Genomic DNA, 25,284 nt, shown 5'->3' on the forward strand with positions numbered 1-25,284 from the left:
AGTAGAGCAAACGCAAGAAAGTACTTATCGTCGGAGGCAGGTGGTCACCATTGTGCGATGTTCGGCATCGCTGAAATGTTTCGTCACCGTCCCGTCGACTTCCGCAACGGTCAACAATGATGGAAGAGGACATGGCAGAGGCCGATCGTGAACCATGACGTCGCAGGGCTTGCTTTCGTCCTCTCAGTCAGCAGAACAAGCTCACGTCTCGGCACCACTTAGCCGACGTTGACGCCGACCACCGAAGGCTTGTGCTCAGGCCGGAATCAAGTAACTTTGTAGCTAAGATAAAGAAATGGCTTTGGAAGACGGTAGTTGTAGCTGTGCCGTAAAGAGATCATAGTGGTAGTCTCGACGCTCGACGCTTTCTCTCAATATACAATGCTGCCTCAAAAGTTCCAGTATCATATCACACATAGACCCGGCGCCTCGCAGTCCCGGATAACACCATTCGTCCCATTCCATGCTATTCCCTATCTCAAAACTCTAAACGCATGTCTCTACAAGCTGCTTCCGCCTGGTGCAAGAGTCTGGGCTGGCGACTTGGGGATCTGCAATTCCCGCTCTGGGTAGTAGAAGTTCTCCTCTGGAATGCGGCCGCGAAGGAATGGTGGCTCGGATCCGCGCACGTAGATGTCTTCGAAGAGCACTTGTGGGGTGTTTTCTGGAACTGGCATGGCTTCGGCTGCGGCCACTTCCTCGTCCACGTGGCTGCGAGCCTCCTTGTCGATCTCCTTGAGCTGAGCTTCTGTGACGACTTCCCACTCGATGAGCTTCTGCTTGAGGCCTGCAATAGGGTCGTTGGTCGATCGCATGCGCTGGATTTCCTCACGGGTTCTGTAGGTGGTACCGGGATCGGACATGGAGTGACCACCGTATCGGTAGGTGACGTATTCGTGGACGAGAGGACCATTGCCCTCAGCGCACCACTTCTTTCCGTGCTGAACAGCGGCCTTGACGGCAAGGACATCCATTCCGTTGATCTTCAGACCAGGGATGAATTGTCCACGCTTGTAGTAGTCGGTAAGAGCGGCGGCACGGTGGGCAGCAGTACCCATACCGTACTTGTTGTTCTCACAGCCGAAGATGACTGGGAGGTCCCACAGCTTAGCCATGTTGAACGCCTCGAAGATTTGACCCTGGTTGCTGGCACCGTCACCGTACAGGGCCAGTGTCACGTTCTTCTTGTCCTCGTACTTGTTGGCAAAGGCAATACCCGCACCGACTGGGACTTGAGCTCCGACGATACCGTTTCCGCCGTAAAAGCCGGTGGAGAACATGTGCATGGAACCACCCTTGCCGTGTGCGATACCCTCTCTTCGGCCCAAAAGTTCACCGATGATCGATCGGACTGTACCTCCGCGCATCATGGCGAAACCGTGGCATCGGTAGGCTGTGATGATGTGGTCCTCTTTTGTGATTCCGTGCTCCATTCCAACAGCGACAGCTTCCTGTCCAGTGGACAAATGACAGAAGCCGCGAATCTTCTTTTCCTTGTACAATCGGTCGGCGGCCATTTCCATGCGACTATCCCAGTGTTAGTTGTCCATTGTACCGCGATGTCCTTCCTGTTGACCTACCGCACGGCGACCATGTCGTAGTACATCTGCTTCAGCTCGTTCTTGGTGGTATCGAGGGTGTATGAAGGTGGGTCCATCTCGTAGGTCTCGAAAGCCTCATCTGAGAGGCGGACTTGGAAAGGCTTGTCATCTTCCTGTAGCTGCAGTGAGCTTCAATTTTTCCCTACAAAGACAGCTTCCAAACATACAGCTGGGACATCGCTCTTTTCCGCGTGACTGCTGGCGGCATCGGTGGTGACAGTTCGGAGGGCGGGAGTCCGGCGCAGTGATCGCACTGGCGCAGACACCGCGCGAGGCGCAAATCGAGAGAGCATGGCTGAGTGCTGTGCCCGGCGAGAGAGAGTGACGGAGAGGAGAACGGGCTGGGAGGGTGGTGTTTTGTCGCAGATGCAGCAACGGCGGAGCTCAATGGGGTTGGTTGAGAAGCTCTCACGAGTTTCTTTCGGGGTTCCGACGAGCGATCCTGCCGTTCCAAGATTCTCGTCGGTCCGACTGCAGCCTGCAGCTAACTGTAGACGAAAACGCGCACTCCACGCGCGAACGCCTCCTCCATCTTCACTTCATCTGTTTCCTCCTCACTGCTCAAGCATACAGCTTCACATCATTTTTCGCTTCACTATCATCATGTGATCGGTACAAAACAACCGGGAGCGTCTGCAGACAAGGCTTGCTCGCATTCGGAGACCGACGGCCAGGAATGCTGGGCCACGCGAGCCATGTCTTGCCTGATTGACTTCCCCGTCTCCTGTCGCACATCTGTCATCCACTGGCCGCATCGACTCTGCACGAAGTGATGCCGATCCTTCTGACATCGTGCAGCAGCTGGCGTCTGCGCCCATCGTACACCCTTTGCGCCCGCCACTTTCACTTCTAGAATGCCCATTTCCCTCCGCTCCACCTCAGCCGGGTGTGTCACTTTCCACCCTGCCCGCGGCCAGTCAATTCACCCGTTGCGTCCGGTTTGCAGGAACCACAGCAGTTCTCCCCAAGAATTGGCGCTGAGAGCCCGGCAGTGGGAGAGAAGCTCAGAGTTCATGAAACTCTGTCCAGGCCACACCCCTCACCCATGTCTGCCGCCCTATAATCACACGCAATCGGACATGCCATCATTTCCTGCCAACCTTCTATTCCCTCTTCTTTCCTTTGTTGTCCTCGCCCACCGCTCGCCGGAAGCGACGAGACAGCTCTTTCTCCACAAACACTGACCCCAGCAGTCCGAATGCACATCACTACAGAGGACATTGTCTACCTCAGGACGTCTTCCGAGACCAACACCATGAGGCGATCACATGAAGACGAAGCTCCTCCCAGCTACAATGACGCCATTACCATCGACAATCTGCAGTCAGAAATCACACTCCACGACGAACACTTTTACGGAGACCAAATAGAACCCACGGGCTCTCTCGAATCAACGACGCCCTCTCAGGATAAGGACATTGCAGGCGAACGTCCACCTCAAGCCAAATGGCTCGTAAAGTCCACGACCGACCCTTCCGCCTGGAAGCTCCTCACCAATGGTCCACTAATGACCAACGCGACCACCCCTCACAATTCCTCTCCTCTTACCAAACGTCGATACCGCGTGCTCTTCCCTCTGGGCTACGAAGATGTCTACCTCCACAAATCCTCCTGGTCTAGCAGCGACGCATCCTCCCTCCCCGACTTCCATATTGAGCTATACTCCCCAGCCAAATGCTCCGAGCGCTACGAACCCGAGCCGATTGTCGTCCTGGGTCCGACAGACCCATCCCAACAAACCGACTCCCTCGCCCGCTCCCACCTCGTCACTCATCTGCCGAAAACATTCTCTATCATTGAATCCGAAGTCACGAAGACCACACGCATGGTCACCTTCTGCGAGTCTGAATTCTTCAGCTGGGACTGGGATTGCAAAACCTCGGCTGCGCGACATGATATGCGAATGATGATTCACCGAGCACGGAAGAAAGTTATTACTGTCGCACACCTGGTTAGGCGATTGGAGCAATGCGTAGATTTCTGTGGCAAGAAAGGAGATTATCAGTTTGAGGCGGCATTGAAGTTGCTGAGAAGGAGTCTGAGGGAGGTTGGTTATCGAATGGGCAGACTGCAAGTTTGAACGCGGAAGTTTGCATTGCATTTATGAAGTTGCTCGGACTTGGATGGACACGAATGTGTTGGGTATGGGCTGGACTGGATTGGATTGATGAGCGTTCCCTGCGCACTTGTTTAGCATATGGTGTTTTGGCTGGAAGCCTTTTGCATACGTGCATGGAGCCACTCGTTGATCATTGGTACTGGTGTTCGACGGATGGAGTTTGGAGACGTTATCTTGGACATCCTGGTGCTCTGGAATTCACACATGGCGTCCTTTCATCTCGTTCATGTAAGCCCTGTTTGGACGCGGACTTGTATTAATTATGCATTGATATGCTCCACTGAATGTGTACCATATGATTGGAAACGAACAAGCTTATCTGAGAATCTTGGCAGACAAGTCTCGCCATCATTTTTCACATTAAAATGGTCCAAATGTCGGTGTTCTGATCGATCTTTGTCCCTTAACAGGTGTTGTCCTCGTCTCGTCTCGTCTCACCTGTCCGTCGTCTTTGTGGATTAGTTCACACCCAGTCCAGTCAAGACGATATTTGCCACGTTCATGATAACAATGATCAGCCAAATCGCGCCAGCAATGACAGCCACGAGCCAGTGGTTCCGCATATTAACCACTTCTCTTCTCGTCTCTGGCGTCTCAGTCTCAGACCGATCTCCCCCTGCACTCGTTGTCGTTGTGGTGGTGGTAACGACGTGCATATACTTGTTCCTACTTGTGTAGTAAATGACCGGTGCACTCACAAATGGTAGAATGACACTCAGCGCAACCTGACTTCCCACCAGCGCATCTGACAAGCCCTGCTTTCCCAATGTTCCCGCGACCAGAATCGCAGGTACGATGGAGATCGAACGTGTCAGAAGTCTGGTAACCCATGGTTTGAGCTTCCAATTGATTTGGCCTTCGGCAATCATTTGACCAGCGAGTGTGCAGACGATGCCGGCAGAGCAGCCTGATAGCAACAGTGCAACTGCGAACACGGTTGCTGCAGCGTGGGCGATCTGTTCGCGGAGGAGATTGTAGATGCCGAAGAGGTCGGCATCATCTGCGCCGGATATTTTATAGAGCGAGGCACCGCAAACGATGAGAATTGCGCTGTTGATGAACAGAGCGAAGGTGAAGAGAGAGATCGCGAGCTCGATGATGCTGTATTTCATGCAAGCTTTGATGGCGGCCATGGAGGGACGGTATTTGCGGTCGATGCTAGCCGAGTCATCGTCAAGCTCACTGTCGACGTTGTAGGTTTTGTGTTTCTGATCAAAGTGTCTGAGGCGTGGCTTGACGAGTCCGGAGCCTAGATACAGGGAGTGAGGCATGACTGTCGCGCCGAGGATACCGCAAGATTGGTACAGACTGACACGTGTTAGATGAAGAGTATTTCTCGATGTTGTGGAAAGTACTCACCCTTTGCTTTCTACGAGGGCGCTCGATGGCAGGTACCCTCTGAAGACCTCTCCGGGCGTTGTTCCCTGGATCAATGATAGCTGGTAACAGAAACACACTACCACGCCCAGGACCAACAGCATCACGAAACCTTCGAATAGTCGAAGTGCCTTCATGGAGCCTTCTGGCCTGTAGAACAGTAATATAAACATGACATCCACGATTGAGATCGCACATCCTGCAACGACGGGCAGTTTTGGGGCCAAGAGATTCAGAGCGATCGCGAAACCAATCACCTCTGCAATGTCCGTCGCTATGACTGCTGCTTCGCCGAAGAAGAACAAAAAATAGTTCAGCCATGGAGGACAGTGATCCTTGTTCATCTGCGCCAGATCCCTTCCCGTGACAGTGCTCATCTTAATGCATAGCGACTGCAGAAAGATGGCGAAAATGTTCGAAAGAAGTACCATGAATAAGAGCTTGAACTGATACGTCGCTCCTGCTGCCGCATCTGTCGCATAGTTGCCAGGATCGATGTACGCCACTGCAATCATGAAACCAGGTCCGATGAAGCGGACGTACTTCCAGATCACTTTTCGGAAGCGATCCAGAGGTTGCTGCCAAGGTGGCAGCTTGCGTGGGTTTGGTGGTGTGGTGCCGAGTGTGTCCTCGAGCATGCGACCTCCAAACCCTGGGGTGGCGATGGGTGAAGTTCCATCGCCGTCCACTGACATGCCCTTCTCCGGCGGCTGGTGGTCGCGATCGCCTTGCATCTCTGCGAATCCGGACTCTGCTCCATTTTGATTCTTCAGCTTGTGGTCGTGCTGGACTCTGGCACTCGCCACCTTGCCCAGTTCGCTTCTCGTGATTTCAGCGAGCGGATTTGGATTCTGATTCCAGTCCGGAGGCATGTCCGGTTCGGTTCTCGATGGACAATTCATGCTTCGGAGTCTTTGCCGCAGACAAAGAAAAGAGGAAGACAAAGGAGTCGCAAGGTGTTCGACTGCGAAGAAAGTTGGCGACAGCGAGGCGTCCGAGGTGTGATTCGTAGGAATGCGATACTGCCTCACCGCGGACCAAAGTAGACCATCGAGGTGTTATTCGACGCGTAATGGGGAAGAGTCCTGACTTCGATTTGATGACAGGCGCCCGGTCGCGCCCGAGACGAGCAGATCCATTGGGTAATTGCCGCTCATTGTGCCTTCCCCGCTGCAACCTTCGCGTCAGCCACTATTTCCGCTCACTATAGCGCCCTCTTTGTGAGGTCAGATCTACGTGGCGTGTGGGACGGAGTGAACGCCTATACGAGCTGAGAAGTTCTATATCGCTATGGAACGTATTGCTAGGATCTTGGTTGTATTCAACAGGCAGAAGAAATGCACTTGTTGCTTGATCAGTCTCGGCACAAAGCTTAGGCTCATCGGCCTTGGCAGAGGGCAATGGGAGCCGCATCGATATGCACAAGTATGCAGGAGGACGATACTTTTTGGAACATACAGTGTTCTCGATCTGGCCCGCGGGACCCGCGTGAGCCTCGCAGCTGACACCTCCGCGCCGATTACCTGAGATGCAGATGGCATGCCCCATCCTCGGCACCTGCAGGACTCACATAGCACAGCACCGCTACTGAAAATATCACGCTTCCAGATTTTCAGCATCATTCGCCGGCTTCCTCGCAATATGACACCAAAGATCGTAGAACAGCAGAGATCCCGCGCTCTCAATCTCCTCCTTGACCTTTGCTCTCAATTCGCTCGCCTCCCGTGCGGTACAATGCCCACTGCGTTCAAGATACAGCAGCGCTCCCGCAACCACATTCTCCGTGAACCGCACCTCCGGAGTCACCGTATACATATCCGATTCCTCATCCTCCAGATGTAAACTCATTGCTGTGGAGATTTTATACGTCGAGCCTGCTTTTTGAGCCCGCAGAGCATCTGTGAAGCGATTCAAGACATCGCGAAGCACGGTATCTGGCGCTCCCGCTTTGACAGTGGCTATTCGTGCTGTCATGGGGTCCCAGTCAATCCATTGGAGCCAGCCGCCTGGTTTGAGAAGTGCTACGAGTTCGTCGAGGGCTTCGTTGAATCTGTCGGGCTTGAGGTTTGTGTGGAGAACGCGGACTGCGACGACATCGAATTGGCCTTGTAGGTCTTTTCTGTTGCTGCTGTAACCTCCAAACGGCAGTTTCACTCTTTTGGCTTGCGCAAGTGCGTCAATCGAGACGCTTCCGTTGAATTGGTCGCCTCGCGAGATGTCTGCAATTCGGATGTTCTCTGGCAGCAATTTCGCATCCTCAGTCAGTGCTTTGACTATCGTTGGGTGGATATGATAGCCGAGGCTCGATGTGATGAAGTCATGTTGCTCATTGAGCTGACTCTCTTCTGTTGATGTGCTCATCTTTTGGTTATGATCTTGTGATTGACCTTCTGGTCATGGTAATTCTGCTTCCGGGCGCTCGTCGCAAGTGTCGGATTCTCCAAGAAAGGTGCCACTGAGCGGAAAAGGAAGTGTGAAGCTGTCCGTGGCTTTGAAACTTGCGACGCTATTGCTACAGCAAGTGCGTTGCTTCAATGTTGGAGATCCTGTGGAGGGGTGGAGGTGGAGGGATTGAACGACTTTGCTTGAGCGCAGCCTTGGCCAATTTCATTTCTCGGCCTAAACTGGAAGCACTCATGATTCTGGCGAGACTTGTCGCGAGACTAGAGCACACTCATTTGCACTGTACTTTGTAGTTTCACAATTTCCACTTTAGTATCCGCCACATCTTGCCAAAGTCAACGCGACCGTGAAAGAGCAGCATACTATGAGAGGTAGAATACGTCGCAACATAACCCCGCGACAAAGGCCGATCTGGAAGGGAGACAGGAACGCCCGCCCAGCAGCCCAGCAGCGTGTTCACTTTTTCTGGCTGCGTTATGAGACTCGAATTCAGTGTACACTAGCTTTCGCCATTCTCTTGACTCAGTCGGGATAGATCAAGCTGTACCATATCAAAATTTCGAAATCTTTCACTTAGACCGAGAATCTGCTTCCCCTGTCGAACTGATCGACAAGCTAGTTTATTCGGCGCCGGGTTCCTTTCTCCACATGCGCTGACAGCATCAGCCTGATTATTAGATCTTGCCGCTTCTAGTGCATTGCTGTAGTCCCCTCCTTGTGCACTGGCATCTGCACCCGCATTGAGCAGCATCTGCACTACGCTCTCGTAGCCACATACTGATGCGGCCACCAGTACGTTGCCGTGAGGTCCTCCCTGAAAGTTTACATTTGCTCCAGCATCGAGTAGCATCTGCACCACAGTGTCATGACCAGAGACTGCTGCTGCCCGCAGCGCAGTGCCGCGTGAGCCGTCCTCGGCGTTCACATCTGCTCCCGCATCGAGTAGCAGCTGCACCACGTTCTCGTGGCCACATTGCGATGCCTCCGCCAACGGATTGCCGTAAATGCCCCCCCCTTGAGCGTTGACATCTGCTCCCGCATTCACCAGCACCTGCACTACCCTCTCGTGGCCTTTACTTGACGCCACCTGCAGGGCGGTAGAACTTTTATATAACCGACCATTGACAGTTGCCCCCGCATCCAGTAGCACCTGCACCGCCTTCTCGTGGCCGCCATCTGATGCATTGTACAGCGCTTCGATGTGTGCATATTCGTGAAACTCTGTACCCATATCCAGCAGCATCTGCACCATCCCTTCGTGACCCCCCTCTGATCCAGTCACAAGGGCTTGGCTCCATTGCATCTTCTGAGCCCCAGGGTCTAGCTCGTATATAGACATTAAAGTGTGTTTTGACAAATGTACCAAGCCATTCCTGACTGCCCAGCTCCAGTCCCAGACTCTGTTAAGACCCCACCTCGACGAAAGTACCAATTTGGTTTTAGAACGTATTTCGAGAATGGTCTCTTCGATGTTGGGTACGCTCATGTCGTTCAAGAATATCCTCAGTACGTCCCAGCTTGCGTGGACAATTGCAGCGATCAACGGTCTCACATACCTTTGCTGCTTTTCCATCTTCAGGGCTGCAGTCGGTCGAGAACCCAAACTTGCGAGGTTCCTCTCAGCGCAGAGATAGTTTAAGCTGGGAACATCGCTGTAGACAACCGGCTTGCTCGTCTGCAAAGCGTTAAACCCGCTCATCCAGTCCGATATCGTGAACTCATTGGCTAGGAAGGAATCTTGAGGACATCCAACTGCTGCCTGGTCTGCGTGATGCAAGATATAGGTGGTGGCATACTCAGCAAATGGATATCGAGCCCTCAGCGAGCTGCGCTCCTCTTCGTTAAGCAGCTGCTTCTTGCCTTTACGCTGGTCGAGTTGTCTTGGTAGGCTAAATGCCATCCCTCGCAAACAGTAGCGTTTCAAGTGATCATGTGCGACGCTCTCAAATGACTCGTGACTACCGCAGATCTCCTCAAAGCCACCTTGATCAATCAAAAAATCGCGCACAGATTCATGAATAAATTGTGCAGTGGTCGTCTTGCCTTTGGTCAGCTCCGCTAAGCCCTTTGAAGAAGTCAGTAAGAATATCTCCATACGAGGGTCTGTGATCCCGCCGTGCCACTCGAGGCTGCCATCAACACCAGACATCATCGCGAAATACCACTCCTTCAGTGTCAGAGGCCGCCTAGCGTACAAAATCCACCGGAGACAGAGCAGAAACTCTTCCTTATGCTCATCATCCCGAAGAATGATGGTTTTGAACAGATCTGGTAGACCCTCAGGTATCTCTCGCAGTCGTGACTGCATGGCGTGGAACCTGCCTCGTTCTACGTCTTTCTGGAGAATGTTGACAACCAGAACTACCCAAAGGAAAATGCCATTCGCCTTGGCCACAATGTCGTGCTGCATCTGAGCCAATTCTTCGCCTTCGAGGTCAAGCTTCTGGACATAAGTGCTCAGGTCCTCTTTGTGCTGATCCACATCTTCAAGGACGAGCTGTAGGTCCGTCGGCACTTTGACGATAGGGTAGTGGCGGCTAGCAAGGCACACATAGAGCTTTGCGTCTTGCAGTCCATCGAGAAATTCGATCAGATCCCGGACGTCGCCCTCGCGACATTCGTCCAGTGCGTCAATGAAGAGCCAGACCTGTCTATCAATACTAAGAATGACAGAAGTGAGGACGCTCTGTAGCTGTGGCAAATCGAACGGCATACCGAGTGCATTGAGCTCATGCGCAACTTCTGGCACGAGATCCACGAGCTGCACCAATAGCGAACGGTACAGGCCCATGAAGGACTTTTCAAGCTGCTCGCCGCGAGCATTGAAGTAGAAGTGCAGACCAATAGCGTTCGACTTCTTCAGCTTGCGTGTAACGTGCTGATCCAGGTACTTGATCAGCACTGACTTGCCAGCTCCCGGTTTCCCTTTGATCCAGAAAAACTTGCGCTCAAGCTTTAACCATTTGGCACAGGCGGGATGGGCGAGAATCCATTTGCAGGTCTTCGTTAAGGGTTCTTTTACGGTTTTTCGCCTTGTCTCGAGGGCGTCGAACCTTAGAGCCTCGAGCATCGTCGCTGGATGGTCGTCGTTGGTCACTTCGCGTTGGACGCTCAGCGCAATCGTTCCATGTCGATGTGTAATCGCATCTTGCAGTCGTCGCCAAGCTGAGTTTCCTCCCTCACCATATCGAGGGTCGAGGGACACATCGCATATGCCAAGCATACAGTATGCCCTGTCCTCGGGCCTCTTCGTGGAACGCTTGGTAACCCAACCCAGCCTCGTCGCATGACTAGGCATGGAACGACCAAGATCAATGCCAGTAATGCTCCTGAGCGCGGGCAATAAGTCTTCTCTACTGCCGATATGGCCATCTCTTGCATAGAACTCGATCTTCTTCGATGCTATAAGCTCCTGCAGTGTCCATCCTCTTGTGAACCATCTGCAGTCTTTGAGCGCATCTCGCCAGTCTGTATCCCGCGTTCTCTTCTTTGACAGATCTGACAGGTACACGAAGCAGACACCTGCCTCGAAGTACCACCGCCACATTGACCTGATTGCATAGTTGACCTCAGCATCGTTTCGTTTATCAATGCAGCAGGTGTCGATCCAGAAGTATTTATAGCCGGCTTCCTTCGCCCGATCTTTGCAGAAGTTCAACTTGGTCAAAGGTTTCGTTGTGTCCTTTATGCCATCTTTCAGGTCTTGGTAGGTCACCTCTTCCTCATTCCTCTCGCTCCATGTGTGAGAAAGGATGGCGTATGGCGGTGGAGAGTCGTCGTAGTCGCAGAATTCGAAGTCGCTGTTCAACAGCCGCATCTTGCCATGACCTGCAATCGGCCAGAGTGTGTGCTGCGAGCGTCTCTAGCAAATGGTGTCATCTCATTCATGAATGTCAGCTGTCCTGTTCGTGCTCACGCGCTGTTGATGTCAGTATCAGCATGCTGCCAGCGTATACTGATCATCCCGTCACTTGCGATCGCAAAATGTGATGTTCGTCTATGGGTGTACTCCGCGAAGGCAGTGAGTAGACCTCGCCTGAGGGCCACTTCTAGAGCTGATCAGGTGGCCGAGAGCTACTGTTGTGCAGCCTTGCTGCGCCCACTTCGCAGCCGCTCAGGGCGCATGAATCGCATGAAAGACCGCCATGGTGACAGACATTGCTGCGTTGAGTGACAATGGCGAGTCCACACAAGAACCGGCAGCGGACCATGCAGCTTCATCGCGAGACGCGTGTTTCAGCTGCGAGGTGCTAGTATTCGCGAAAGGCCAGGAAGATGATGAGTTGTTGATGGACTTGAGTCGCAGCTGCGAGCGCGTTTCGCGTCAGCCCACGTTGTCGCCGGCTTCGGCCAAACTTTCCTTGACGCCAGCTCACCAACTCTCTGTGCCATCATCGCCCCGAACAGCCCGAAGCGCGAGAGGACTGAATAAGTTGAGTAATGACCTAGGAAAAGAACTCAACTTTCACCAATAACCAGCCAATATGCTCTTCACAAAAGACTTCACGAGCATGTCTCGTGAAGAGATTCTTCAGCTGGCAGAGCCAACAGAAGAATATCAAGAAGTACACGCACCAAGCCCTCTATGACCGACTGAGCAGAGCACTCTGACCGACGTCAGATGATGGATGTTTGGCCGCCTGTGAGGATCGACTGGCAGGACACGAAAAGTACTCTGGCCAAGGTCCGTATGCAAACCGAACTCGCAGACGAACTGGACGAACCAGATCGAGATGTCGAGGAGACCTTTCGCCAGTTTCCTGCAAGGGATGGCTACCAGCTCACTCTTCGAATCTTCACGTCAAGACGACACACTGTTCCGAATGGGTCTATTGTGGTGCTCTGGCATGGCGGAGGATGGGTGATTGGCAGTCCAACAATGACGGCAGGTATCGCACGATCACTGTGCAAACGATTCGGTTGCCTGGTACTCGCACCTAATTATCGCCTTGCCCCCGAGCATGTCTGGCCCACTAGCTTGAATGATGCTTGGGATAGCTTCAATTACATCCGAAACGAGTACGATGAAGAGGCCGAACGACACTTCATCATCGGTGGTATTTCCGCCGGTGCTCATATGGCGCTGGTGATCGCACACATGGCCAAGGAAGAAAACCTGGAGCCCAAAATCACTGGCGTGTACTCAGCATGTGGTTCCATACAGCCGTTGAACGAGGGAGACCTCGATCCTGTCTATCGTGAGAGGTACCTCAGTCGCACGCAGCCAGAATGTGCAGACAATCCAGTGCTTTCGAAGGAGATGAAGAAATTCATGACGGACTGCGCTAAGGCTGATCCGACCTCGAAGTCTTGTATGCCACTGCTCTGGCCTGGTAACGAGAAACACGAGGGGCTTCCGAAGGTCTATCAGCAAGTCTGCGGCCGAGACTACAGCCGTGACGAAGCACTTATTTTCGATGATATACTGAAGAAGAATGGAGGGAAGTCGCGAGTCAATTTGTATCCTGGACTGCCACACTGCTTTTGGCTTGCGCTGGGAGGGATTCCAGAGTATAGACAATGGGAGCAAGACACTATTTCCGGCTTTCAATGGTTACTAAGCAATAACTAGACGGAGACAGCTTGACTAACAAGGAGAAACCCATGATTCCAGCGTTCTGGTTCTCAGCACCGAAATATCTCCTACAGATCAACGCACGGCGCATTGCTTGCGGTCATCACGAATTTCGAGTAGCTGTACACTCCAGTCTCTGCACCGTGGCGCGTAGATCGCACCAAGACGATGACCGGTCAAGTTGTAGACCAATGCATTGTCAGACGTCTTTGTTTGCAAGCATTGTTCACCAGCTTACAAAGGAAGGGCAGTCTTTGTTCATGATACCATGATAAGTCCCCGAGTACGCTCGTGATGGCCTCAACAGTGAAGAAGTTGCAAAGCCCCAAATTGTCGTTGGATTGTTGAAGCCTTTCAGAAAACCGACTCGACTATTCCAATCCGTGTTCACGACATTACGGCAAATAAAATCATAGCTCGGGACGCTCCGAGCATTCTTCCTACAAACATGAACCCATCTGAGAGTGGTAAGCTTGACCCCAACGACCCTCAATATGAGTCTTCTGAAGAGTTCAAGGCCCTCAGCGAGAAAGAACAGGAGCCACTGCTCGACAACTGGCAGAGACAGTATGACGATGAAGAAAGTGCAAGTGTGGCTGGTCCACTAGATCTCACGCTGGGCGTTGAGATCGAATGCGTTTTGCTCCAGAACAAGCTTATCGACAGCCGATTGCCATTGAATGAACAAGAAATCTGGTTGGGCCAAGAGGTCATCCATGCTGCTCTTTGCAAGCCCATGAAAATTGTCTGCGGTAAGTGTTGTGATGTTCACGAATGGCAACTGCCTTTAAACGAAGTGGGAGGCGAGTGGCTTGAGGGCGGATGTGAACCAAATTATGACAATTGGACTGTAGGTACGGACCTCTTGCATGTGAAGACACTGCTCGACAAAGCTTTCATTCCTGACTTTGACAAGTTCAACGAATATGGTTTGGAAGTTCGCAGCCGAATCCTCCACGTCGCGGGCCACAACATCAAAGCAGATCAACGAAGCGACTGCCAATATCGACCAGAAATCTCCTACCAAGATGAGATCAGAGCAGTCTACGAGCGCCTACACGAAGAATTTCTCAACCCTAACCTCTCAGCAGAAGAAAAAGCATGGCGCCTTTTCAGCAACCACTCCTGTGGCCTCCACGTCCACATCGGAAACGGAGGACCACACCGAAGACTCCCTCTCCGAGTCGTCAAAAACATCCTCAACCTCCACCTCGCCAACGAACGCCAAATCGACAACCTACATTCCAGCACCCGAATCGACGGCAGCGCCCTCCTTACAGGCGGCCCCCACCAACCAAATGACCAAGAAGTCAAAAACTGCCCGGAATCCTCCCATTTCATCAAAATGGCCGACAGGGCCAAAATCGGACTCCCAACATCTATCGATCCAGATCAACTCCGCTACCCAGCAAACCAGTTCTCTCGCAATCGATCTATCGAACAAGATGCAAGATCAATGAACATCCCAGCCTGGAATCGTATAATCGCAAGTGCTAAAACTTTGAATGATTTGCATGATATCCATTGGGACGCCATGAAATGGTGCGTGGTGAATATCAGTCATACGCAGCGACCAGTCGCTGGGGAGAAGAAGCAGCCGAAGCAAACGATTGAGTTTCGTCAAGCTGTAGGGACGTTGGACTACACGGAGACGTTGGCGTGGATTGATGTTTTGGTGAAATTGGTCAAGTATGCTGACAGTAAATCTCCGCAGAATGTCCTCGAGATCTGCGAGAATATTTGGATGTCCCCGATGTGGTCAACGCTGGATTTTCTGGATATGTTGGGTCTGAAGAAGAAAGACGAAACGTTCAAACACTACAAACATGTCCTCGGCTTGAGGAGCCGGGCAGCGCAGTACGGTGATTTTGACCACTTTGCCGCAGAAAGTTTTGCCAAAGAATTGCGCTTGGCGGAGACTTTTGGTCGAGAAGACTTTTTCTACGAGATCATGAAATTTTTCGCGGCAATGAAGTTTGGGGAGAAGCGTCCGGACACAGTGAATCAGAGAATTCACGAGAAGTTCATGACGGGAGGGTATGGACAGTTCGAGAAGACTTTCTTGAGAAACTTTGCGCACGATGAGGATTGGTACTATGATGGAGTGCCGAAGAATGTTTTGCAGGGTCGTCTCCTGGTGGGATGGAAGTTGCATGATCCGATTCCGGACGATCCACTGGCAGATCCTGAAGATGATGAGGATGAATAGTAGTGAGCAAGGTGAGCAGTCTTGACTTGGGACGCTGCATAGGAGGAGCAAACGTGTGAGATAAGAAGTAAGATCCTTCTTTTCAATTACACACATTTATGTTCTAAAAGACAAGATATCCTGCAGCACCAGCACCTCCTTGCGCCAAAACGCCGTGCCAGCCTTGTGCCATCCAGTGCTGCTCAAGGTAAAAGCTTCCATGCCATATTTTACACACACTTTTATTCCTTCTTTTCCACTCTACATCCCGTCCGTGATACACCCATGACTTGCGTCCTTTACGACATGCGCATACTTGTACAGAGTTCCCTTCTGATACTTCAAAGCCGGCGCCTTGAATTCCAATTTCCTCTTCTGCAGCTCCTCATCCTTCACATCCACCAAATCAATCACTCTGTTCTCTGCATCAATGGTAATAGTGTCTCCATCTCTGACCAAACCGATCGGACCTCCAGCTTGTGCCTCAGGTGTTACGTGTCCAATCAAGAAACCGTGGCTGCCGCCAGAGAATCGTCCATCGGTGATGAGAGCAACGTCTTGACCGAGACCAGCGCCCATGATGGCCGAAGAAGGCTTGAGCATTTCAGGCATGCCTGGACCGCCTTTGGGACCTTCATAGCGGATGATGACAACGGTCTTCTCGCCCTTCTTGATTTCGCCTCGCTCGAGCGCCTCGATGAACAGATCTTCCGCATCGTAGCACCTGGCTTTGCCAGTGAAGACGGTACCTTCCTTTCCTGTGATCTTGCCAACGGCACCTTCTGGTGCCAGAGATCCGCGCAAGATGCACAAGTGTCCGGTGGGTTTGATCGGGTTGCTGAGTGGCCGGATGATATCCTGAGATTCGGGGAACGTAGGCGCGTTCTCGTAGTTTTGCTTGATTGTCTTACCCGTAGCCGTGATTCGGTCGCCGTGGAGAAGTCCCTCGCTCATCAAGAACTTGATCAAACTTGGTGTGCCACCAATTTCATGCAGATCCTGAAACACGTACTTCCCGCTGGGTTTCAAATCGGCCAAGAATGGCGTTCGGTCCGTCACTTTCTGGAAGTCGTCGATCGACAGCTCAATGCCCACACTGTGCGCAATGGCAATCAAATGCAGCACTGCATTCGTTGAGCCTCCGGTGATGTTCAACAGCACCATCGCATCCTCCAACGCATCCCGTGTGATGATATCCGAAGGCCTGATGTCCTCCTTCAACAGGTTTTTGATCGCCGGTCCCACAGCCTGCACCTCCAACTGCTTCGCCTTGCTCATAGCTGGGTTTGTCGATGATCCCGGAAGTGTCATACCAATCAATTCAATAACTGAAGCCATCGTGTTCGCCGTATACATGCCACCACAAGCACCACAGTGCGGGATCGCATGTCGAATCGTATCCGCTCGTTCCACCTCACTGATCTCCCCAGTCAAAAATTGTCCATACGCCTGAAACGCCGACACGATATCCAATTTCTCATTCTTCGGTTGCAGACCACAACCTGCCGCCGTCGTACCTCCATAAACCATGATACTCGGTCTATTGACACGTCCCATAGCCATGACCACACCAGGCATATTCTTATCACAGCCAGGAATACTAATATTCGCATCGTACCATTGTCCGTTCATGACAGTTTCGATCGAATCGGCGATGATATCTCGACTTTGGAGGGAATATCGCATTCCTTTTGTACCCATTGAAATTCCATCACTGACACCGATGGTGTTGAATTGCATGCCCAAGAGACCGGCTTTTTGCACGCTTTCCTTGATTTTGTGGTTGAGGTCGAGGAGATGCATGTTGCATGGATTGCCGGAGAACCAGACGGAGGAGATACCGACTTGTGCTTTATTCATGTCATCCTCTTTGAGACCTGTGGCGTACAGCATGGCCTGTGAAGCGCCTTGCGATTTGGGCTGGGTGATATTTTTCGAGACATTGTTGAGGTTGGAGGCGTCGTTGTCGATGGGTGTCGCTTGTCGGCGGCGCGCGGTGAGGGAGAGCGAGCGGGTGTGCCATTGACTGCGGGCGCACCATGATGGCCGCGCTGCAGAGAGCGTGCCAGAGCGAAGGGCGAACATGGTGGCGATGTTGAAGGAAGAAAAAGGTGCCAATGGCTCACGCAAGCTGGAGCTCGGGGAAGAGGTGTGAAGTGGCTAAACATTAAATTATGACCCATGCTGCGATATCGCTTGTCAGCTGTAAGCTTGGGCCCCGATTGGTTGTGAACGGAACGGCCTGTGCAATGGCTTCAAGCATCCATGAATCCTCGATATGTTCTGTGATGTCTTGTGGGAGTAGAATGAGCTGACATCCTTCCATGTGTTATTATACAGACTGCCTGCGCTTCACACAAACCCCACTACTCTCCGTAGATGTACAATCGCTTCGCACTAAAACCTCGTAATCTATCACTTTTCAAATGCCATATAACATGTTCCAACTCCTCTTCTATTCCGACCTTGCTTTTGGGTATCTTTCGCGAAAACCAATCGTCGTCTCTGTATACTAGTACTGTTATTTCCTCAAGCAAACGCATTGTTCTCACAGCATGACAGCCACGCCAGCACTCAAACCCGCAAGAATGACAGCGATTTGTCCGAAAGCCATGTCACTTCCTGCTGGAGTTGAATATCTCGACGCCGCACTCTTAGGCGTTCCTGTCGCTGTATAGACTCCCGTCAAAGCGACTGTACTGCCGCTGCTCTTCGTGCTCCCACTGCTGCTGGTGACCATAGGTAGACCAGGAATTCCTGCAGCTACCGTGGTTTTGGGCAGGGTGATGTCTTTCGTGTTTTTGTAATAGATTCCGTGCTGGACTATCCCTTTACCTGCCCGCATATCTTCCTCGTCCTCATCGGTACATGAACTTGCAAAGTTGCGTACCCAGCATGTTGCCTTTGGTGCGTCTGACACATCATTAGTGTGCGTGGCATTGGCCGTGCCGTTAGACATGAATGATGAAAGGTCAATGTCCGCACCCGTGGATATGTCGTTGCCCAGGATGACGCGCGCAAAGATTTGGAATGCGGTCTCAGGCTGGTAGTATGGCACAAAATGGCCGGCATCGTAGACTCGACTGAAGCTCAGATTCGCAAATTGACGAACTGCACCGCCAACATAAGAGTCGTTGACCACGATCTCCGCATAACCGGCCTCGTTAAAGCCGCTCGCATACGATGGAGGCACACCGGCTCCGGTGGATGCCACACCTGTTGGTGAAGGATATTCTGGCAAAGCCCCGGCGACAGCATATGCAACAGCTTCTCCGCCTACCCAATTGCAGATGTAGTCCGCGTCGCCGTAGATGAAGGCCACCCGGACCCCGAGCCTAAGCAGATCGGCCAAGTCCTGGACAGCGCCACCACGGATAGTGTCTCCCGTGGAGATGAAACCAGCCTGCACATATGGGCTGCTCTCAGTGTAGTTTACCGGCGCTCCGATTGATTCCAACACAGATGCACTGTTTAGGTACTCGACGTAAGCTGTTGGTGGATCAGGGCTGGGCAACTCTTGTCGAATGTCGTAGTGGTTGTACCCAGCTCCCAATGCGAGGGCGGTTAAGTTGTTACATATGTACTGCGCGCTTTCGCACAGCTCGTTGGTCGCGTCATTGTCGCCGTATGGATCCTGAGTTGCATTCCTGCACGACAGAATCGCGGGCTCACATTGCCGAGTGTAATTGTTGATCGCGTTCAATTGGGTCGTTTGATCAATGAGGCGGACTCCGTATGTGTTGTTGAACGCGAACAGCGGGTAATAGTAGTCCTGGATCAGATCGTCCACAAGTCCATTCATAATGCCGAGCGACTGCAATCTGATCGACAGGGTATCGTTGGCAGACAGTTCTCCCTTGCGAATCCTTGCGTTTTGATCCTCAAAGTACGAAGCGAATGTCGGACCGTACTTGCCGCCATAGGATTCGGTGAAGAGGTGAATTCCAGCGGGCTCGTCAGAATTGGGAGTGGTGATGTTCGGGCGAGTGGCCGGGTTGTACTGTGAGAAAGTTGAAAGCCATGTTTGCAAGAAATGCCAGGTAGCTGCTGCTGCAATCTCGCTGGTATTGGCAGTCGTGGCCCAAGGTGTATTCGAATTCTCATTGGCAGTGCCAAACGTCCCATTCAAGTACATATAGCTCGGAAGGTCGTGAATTGGCGCGGTCGCCGGCTCAAAAATCTCGTTGGTGTAGAGGTTCAATGACGCGTTTGTCGCGGTGTCATAAGATAGACCAACCTGGTTGGGCTGATCAATGAAGAGGATGTTTGATATACGATCCCATCCGAATGTCCGCATCTGCGTCCCGTACGATCCATCTGCCATTTGCACCACTTCACATGGGCCCAACTCATTGAACATGCCGAACAGGCTGCTCGAGCCTGGTCCTCCGTTGAGCCATATCGTCAATGGCGCGGACTCTGGTGTTTGGCGTGCCTCCACAAACCAGAAGAATGTGTTGATGGAATAGTTCTGCTGTATCGGAGCGAGGGTGTACGGAGGAATCCCTATGTATCCCGTATACTGCTTCTGAGTCTCGAACGCGGTAGTGCATGTGCCATTGGACGGCTGCTTGTATGAGATAGTGACATTGGGGTCGATGGGCGACTTGAGAATGTTTTGATATGAGGGCGGAAGCGGGTACTGCGCATTCGTAGGCAGTGGAAGGGCGGCGATGAAGGCGAGTAACGCTGGAGGCAGCGACAAGAACTGATGGCGTCGCGGCATGGTTAGCAGCGCCCAGCGAGCTATTTGCGCTCCAAGGAGAGCTTGCGACGGGATGCGCCGCTGTGTGCTTCAGGCGCAACTCACGCTCAACATGGTGGCTCAAGGGAACATGTCTCCGGGCGGGGTGGTGTGTCGCTACGCGAGCGGCGTGGGAAGCGGAATGAGTGACATGAACGAGTGTGAGGATGGACGTCTGTGAGAGGTGTGCGCACGACGAAGTCCAAGCCCGCGAAAGGGTTGCGCGTCGTCGTCTCCACAAGCCACGCTGGTGGCTGACGTGCAGATATGCAGCTACTGCAACACTAGTCTCGGCTCCTCTCTTTCCTCTACACCATTTACATCTGCATACTCTCCTCCGCCTGCATGGCTGACCCGTCACGCATACCCATTCGATCCATCCGCACGCTTCCCAGGCATTGTCGACAAACTGAGGGCACAGCGGCATCGCCGATCATGACATGGATGCGAAATTGGCAGGGATCGCCAGCGTGAGGAACAAACCATGCCCATCAACCCCACAGCTCTAGACTGCATCTCATCTTGTCCTTCTGCGCAACTCCTTAAATGACAGCGAGAACTGCAAGCTCAGAATATGGAGGCTGCGCCATGGGAGAAACGCTGAAGTACATTGCTTCGCGGCAGTCACGACATGGAGCACACCGCTTTCCTCGACCGCTCCCAGCACACGGAGATGTCTGTACGGCATGACCCATAACCATACGCGGAGCACAACATGACGCTGTTCAACTTTGCGAAGATAACTGTGTGCAAGCTAATTCAGTCCAGGCAGGTTCAATTCAGGCCGCTATTCTGCACTACATCGAAGCTGCGTTTCTCCTCCACGGTAATCTCATCTAGATGCCGCCAGCCGCCGTCACACGTCCGCGCAAGAAGTTCACGGCAGTTGGCACGTCATCTGCATAGGCCAAGTGACCTGGTGACACATCAAGACCGCCATCACAGACTCCATCGTTCGAAGCACAGATGTTGAGTGTGTTGGCCGCCGGGTAGCCAGGAATACGTCCTCCCTCTTCATCCGTGCGCGTGCTTCCGAACATGACGATGCCGGCCAGGTTTGTCTTGCTGGCTGCCGGAAGACGTCGCACGCTGGCGGTGATGACCGCTGCTCCTTGGCTACATGGCTCAATCAGCCTACAGTTCGAAGATCAATTATTCAGCCCGAACTCACCTGTAACCACCTGCAACTACTTTCGAGTTGGGGCACTTGCTTCTGGCCAGATTGAAAAGTCTGATGGCTTCATTCCAAGCTCCAGATGTGGTTCCTTCTGGCAGGATATTGGCAGCCAGAGAAGCGCTGTACGCTCCGCCAACACCTTGACAGGCTACGCGAGTGCTTCCATATGCGGTCTTGAGCTGATTGCACGTGGCTGAACCAAGGTCGCCCTAATAAGCAGTCAGTACAGGTCTTCGAACAACCACGATCGAAGTCTATTGTCACCTACCAGGTTTCCGGGCTGAGTTGAGCCACGGGCGAAGATGAGGATCAGAGGTCGGCATGCACCGCTCTCAAGCTCACTTGCACTGTTACCGACTGCCTGCCGGGCCTCAAGCATCTCTGTGGGAGCTGCAATGGCTGTTGCAGCCAGCAACGAAGCGATAGCGGCGACCTTCATATTGATGGGAACAGATGAACCTCTCGAGGATTTCTTTGAGCAGCGACTGACAACAGATGAGCGATTGAACGATGGAGACCTGCCTTGAGCAATTGGGCGTTCGAGTCCATCACTTTTATATTGCTTTCCGGAAGAATACAGCTCAAGCCAAACAGCTTCTTTACCACTATCCGGACATCAGCAGACCTCGGTGAGATCAAATCGAGTTCATGAGTCGGACCATACACTTCAAAACGTACTCTGCTGCGTTCCTGCAGGACTCTAAGGCAGCATACCACACCTTGGCCGGCCTAGAATGGCAGGCCACAACAAGAAAAAAGTAAAACCTGTGCATACAATACGACATGGGCTCCGAAAGCTTACTAGCAGCTCTGTCCTGCCTTGATCAGCAATGTCCGACGATGTGCACGTGGACAGCTCGTGAGCGATTAGTGCACTGGTGGTTTTCTCGGACGACTATACGATCTGGTCGTGCCAAGAGTGCGGGACCCCAGGATTTGCCGTACGGTATACGGCTCGGGTTGTGGAGGTAAGCGAATGGATTTCTGATCAATGCGACAATGTCATTCTGCGAGAACTCAACAGATTCTCCCACACAGGTCTTCGAATACTTACGGCTGCTTCATCTGCAATGTTGCACACATCTATTCGAGCCATGACAGCTCGAAGTTGCACTTGCCAGAACGAAATATCGGTTCTTCTATGTCCGCTCGGATCAAGGTCCGCATAAAGCTATCACTCCGTCGGATCGACGGTTTGCAGAATGTGGGGGAAACGTACTGTATGCATGCAATGCAACTTCGCTCGCTTGTTTGACGCTTTTCGATACTGATGTGCGGGGAAAGCTAAGACCAGTCGCGTGGTTTTAGTCCATGCAAATGACTAGTCGACTAATCTACGCGAGCGAGCCGAAGTGAAGAGACATAGGGCCGAGCTGACACGAGATTCGATCTAGCTACGTGAGGTCAAATCAAGCGAACACGACAGCTTCCGGTGGTATCCTGTGCTTTTGGTACTCAGTCATCGATGCAGCTGAGCTGCTCGCTACTCGGCAGGCCAGGAAATTCTTGCCTTCTGACATTCCTGCACAGGACTCTCACCTGGCTCATGGCCTGAAGAAACATGGCACTCTTTCCACTCCAAGATGACAAGGAAGCGGCTTACAGCAAAATCGAACCCATCCTGGACAGCTCGATAGGATATTCTGATGATGATCCGCATTATCGGCATCCATCCCGCCGACAGCAACGACATTCTTGGTTGCAGACGCTTCTCTACTCGGGTGTGCTGTGTATCTGCTCGCTCGCAGCTTTCTTCGCAGGAAGTTATACTGCGAGATCCATTGATAGCATCAATGCAGATGGCGAGCATTCGCCTGTGCCAAAAAGTCAGTCGACTTTTCTCCTCTTTTGCTCTCCTGCTACATCGTCGTTGATTGGATAATTCTGCGGACTTATATGCTGACACGTCTCCATTCACAGTCCCATTTGAATCCGTGACTTTTCAGCCCGACCCCAAGTTCAGTTTCTCCTCGAGCTTCTCAAACTCTTCTTCTAGCTCTCTTTCAGAAGCAGAATCCGATGCAGCCTGGACATCCCTTCTCCCTAGCGGCGAAGGTTTCATTTTCGTCGAGACGCCTGAGCATTTTGGACTACCGCCTGGAAAGACACCAAATAGAGACCAAAAAGGACGGGGATCAGAAGGAGCATTCTACGACCTCTCTGTCTTCCATCAACTACACTGTCTGGTGAAGGTCAGGGAACATGTAAGATTGGTTGAGTTCGCCATGAGTGAGATGGTGAGAGAAAGCTCGGCTGGTGATGGCAAGTTGGATATCAGCTCCCTCAAACGACTACTTCAGCCTTTGAAGCAGGAAAGGCATATGGAGCATTGTTTTGATTATTTGAGACAGGGCATCATGTGTGCTGGGGATATGAGTTTGGAGGGTGTTATTGTGTCCGAGGAGGAGAACGATGGTATGCTGAGGAGAAGTGGTAGTAGGGTGGTGGATGGATGGGGAATGAAGCATCAGTGTAAGAGTTGGGTAAGTTGGTCATTTCCTTCCTTTCCTGAACACGCTCATTGTTCTTCCTTCATGATAAGTGCTGATCTCGCTGGGTTAGGATGCCATCATGGAGTATGTACGCGCGAACGAGCATGTTTGAAAATCGAAGTGAAGATTCGGAGAAATCAGATCAAGTGGGCAGAAAGATACAGTTCTTCTTACCTGGAGGTCATCGCCACGCGCTGAAGTGAGCCAGAAGTCGATTTGACTTTGGATCTGCTGCTGCGAAGCTTTCTCGCGCTAAAGCCAGCAAAGTCAACAGGCTTCGACCTAAAGTCCTACAATTCAACACGAAACAGGCCACGAAGGTCATGACAGCGACTCGGCGATTAGCGCAGATCCAAGTGCTATTCCATTATGCAAGTCTGCTGCGAGTAAAGGAATTCCGCGCATCGTTGCCATGGTCGATTGCATAGGTCGCGGAAATCGAGCTCGGTCAGCTGGATTGCGAAGCTATTGAGACTTGTCAGGCGGACGGTTTGAGGACTGCTCTAAGCGGCCAGCGATTGCCAAATTTGGGTCTCATTCATGAAGCCTGCATGAGTCTCGGCGAAAGTGAGACAGACATTGTCCGGCTGCAGCCAGTGTATGACTATCCAGATCTGGAAATATAGTCATCTAGTCTGCAATAGAGATGATTCAAGGAACACTGATGTCATGAAGTTGCGTGTCAGGACACTGTCTCAGGCGTTTCAGTGTCAAGAGTGAGTGCTTGTGTTGATCTCGATATGCAAACTGTGTGGGGAAGCCTGTTGATACTCAGACAGTCTCGAACTCTGAGCCAGATATTGCTTTGCGCCGTGCGGCTGAAATAGGCCTGTGCTCAGCCTGGCGTCGAGCACTAGATGTGGCAGGGCAAGTGGATGGTGAAATGAATAGGCCGTTGGACCGTTCCAGCCAGTAGACAATTATCAAGCGTTCTCGTACATTCTTCCTATCCCCAGCCGGCCGGCCGTCTATCCAAACGACCGATTCGCGATTTCCAAGGAAGTTTGCGGATCGTATGCGGGTCGCACGTGGTCAAAGTGTCAAGTGAAGTCGGCGAAGGCCGGCGGACAAGAAACGTGCATCTCCCCGCTCTCCTTCTTCGCCTTGCCTTCCAAGGTTGTGCTTGTGCTTGTGCCGCGCAGTGGAGAGGTACTTGTGTTGATTGTGCATACGGCCGCAGGAAGTAGACAACGTGACAGGTACGGTATACCTGTCGCAAAGCAAATAGTCGGCGCTCTCACACGATGCGCTTGGCGGGCGAGTCAGCGTCGGACAACACATGCATCACTGCATCAGATGCCTTCTTCCTGCTCTGCGCTGCGCTGTTGCCTCCTGCCCGTCATGATTGCAGGCGCAGCACGTCTGCAGCATGATGATGATTCATCTGCAACTCTGACATGCGGCATGCGTGTATGAGCGGCATGTGCAGCATGTGCAAGTCGCAAGCCTCCGCTGCTCGGGGAGATGGGAATGGGAGAGACTGAATCGTGGTTGACGTTGTCGTGTTTCTCGACGTTCCATGGGGCAGCGAGTGTGAACCGCGTTCCCGGGAGGACAGGTCGCGATCACCATCCGGGTTGGCAAGGCGAAAGGCAAAACAGGTACAAA

General features: G+C 52.3%; 11 protein-coding genes across 11 annotated transcripts; 4 read left to right on the forward strand and 7 right to left on the reverse strand.

Moving 5' to 3' along the window:
* Positions 1–500: 500 nt before the first annotated feature.
* Positions 501–1,894, reverse strand: RHO25_009801 (uncharacterized protein; the record flags this gene model as incomplete). The annotated part of the gene is made up of 3 exons (XM_023601328.2): positions 501–1,527; positions 1,581–1,714; positions 1,769–1,894. The coding sequence occupies 3 exons, from the start codon at positions 1,892–1,894 to the stop codon at positions 501–503; spliced, it is 1,287 nt and encodes a 428-aa protein (XP_023453551.1).
* A 962-nt stretch (positions 1,895–2,856) lies between these two features.
* On the forward strand, positions 2,857–3,681 carry RHO25_009802 (uncharacterized protein; the record flags this gene model as incomplete). The annotated part of the gene is made up of 1 exon (XM_023601329.2): positions 2,857–3,681. The coding sequence occupies one exon, from the start codon at positions 2,857–2,859 to the stop codon at positions 3,679–3,681; it is 825 nt and encodes a 274-aa protein (XP_023453550.2).
* A 497-nt stretch (positions 3,682–4,178) lies between these two features.
* Positions 4,179–5,999, reverse strand: RHO25_009803 (uncharacterized protein; the record flags this gene model as incomplete). The annotated part of the gene is made up of 2 exons (XM_023601330.2): positions 4,179–5,028; positions 5,080–5,999. The coding sequence occupies 2 exons, from the start codon at positions 5,997–5,999 to the stop codon at positions 4,179–4,181; spliced, it is 1,770 nt and encodes a 589-aa protein (XP_023453553.1).
* Positions 6,000–6,693: 694 nt separating this feature from the next.
* RHO25_009804 (uncharacterized protein) lies at positions 6,694–7,458 on the reverse strand (the record flags this gene model as incomplete). The annotated part of the gene is made up of 1 exon (XM_023601331.2): positions 6,694–7,458. The coding sequence occupies one exon, from the start codon at positions 7,456–7,458 to the stop codon at positions 6,694–6,696; it is 765 nt and encodes a 254-aa protein (XP_023453552.1).
* A 541-nt stretch (positions 7,459–7,999) lies between these two features.
* RHO25_009805 (uncharacterized protein) lies at positions 8,000–11,317 on the reverse strand (the record flags this gene model as incomplete). The annotated part of the gene is made up of 1 exon (XM_023601332.2): positions 8,000–11,317. The coding sequence occupies one exon, from the start codon at positions 11,315–11,317 to the stop codon at positions 8,000–8,002; it is 3,318 nt and encodes a 1,105-aa protein (XP_023453549.1).
* A 667-nt stretch (positions 11,318–11,984) lies between these two features.
* On the forward strand, positions 11,985–13,072 carry RHO25_009806 (uncharacterized protein; the record flags this gene model as incomplete). The annotated part of the gene is made up of 2 exons (XM_023601333.2): positions 11,985–12,065; positions 12,122–13,072. The coding sequence occupies 2 exons, from the start codon at positions 11,985–11,987 to the stop codon at positions 13,070–13,072; spliced, it is 1,032 nt and encodes a 343-aa protein (XP_023453548.1).
* Positions 13,073–13,523: 451 nt separating this feature from the next.
* Positions 13,524–15,284, forward strand: RHO25_009807 (uncharacterized protein; the record flags this gene model as incomplete). Its single annotated transcript, XM_023601334.1, has 1 exon — positions 13,524–15,284. The coding sequence occupies one exon, from the start codon at positions 13,524–13,526 to the stop codon at positions 15,282–15,284; it is 1,761 nt and encodes a 586-aa protein (XP_023453862.1).
* Positions 15,285–15,524: 240 nt separating this feature from the next.
* RHO25_009808 (uncharacterized protein) lies at positions 15,525–17,348 on the reverse strand (the record flags this gene model as incomplete). Its single annotated transcript, XM_023601335.2, has 1 exon — positions 15,525–17,348. The coding sequence occupies one exon, from the start codon at positions 17,346–17,348 to the stop codon at positions 15,525–15,527; it is 1,824 nt and encodes a 607-aa protein (XP_023453863.1).
* A 463-nt stretch (positions 17,349–17,811) lies between these two features.
* On the reverse strand, positions 17,812–20,082 carry RHO25_009809 (uncharacterized protein; the record flags this gene model as incomplete). Its single annotated transcript, XM_023601336.2, has 2 exons — positions 17,812–19,971; positions 20,074–20,082. 2 exons carry the CDS (start codon positions 20,080–20,082, stop codon positions 17,812–17,814), a joined length of 2,169 nt encoding a protein of 722 aa, XP_023453679.1.
* Positions 20,083–20,843: 761 nt separating this feature from the next.
* Positions 20,844–21,623, reverse strand: RHO25_009810 (uncharacterized protein; the record flags this gene model as incomplete). Its single annotated transcript, XM_023601337.2, has 3 exons — positions 20,844–21,123; positions 21,179–21,393; positions 21,453–21,623. The coding sequence occupies 3 exons, from the start codon at positions 21,621–21,623 to the stop codon at positions 20,844–20,846; spliced, it is 666 nt and encodes a 221-aa protein (XP_023453681.1).
* A 1,122-nt stretch (positions 21,624–22,745) lies between these two features.
* On the forward strand, positions 22,746–23,788 carry RHO25_009811 (uncharacterized protein; the record flags this gene model as incomplete). The annotated part of the gene is made up of 3 exons (XM_023601338.2): positions 22,746–23,010; positions 23,105–23,667; positions 23,747–23,788. 3 exons carry the CDS (start codon positions 22,746–22,748, stop codon positions 23,786–23,788), a joined length of 870 nt encoding a protein of 289 aa, XP_023453858.1.
* Positions 23,789–25,284: the final 1,496 nt, after the last annotated feature.

The sequence above is a fragment of the Cercospora beticola genome, chromosome 6, assembly GCF_033473495.1.
Source record: "Cercospora beticola chromosome 6, complete sequence".
In the NCBI taxonomy this organism is placed as follows: Eukaryota; Fungi; Ascomycota; class Dothideomycetes; order Mycosphaerellales; family Mycosphaerellaceae; genus Cercospora; species Cercospora beticola.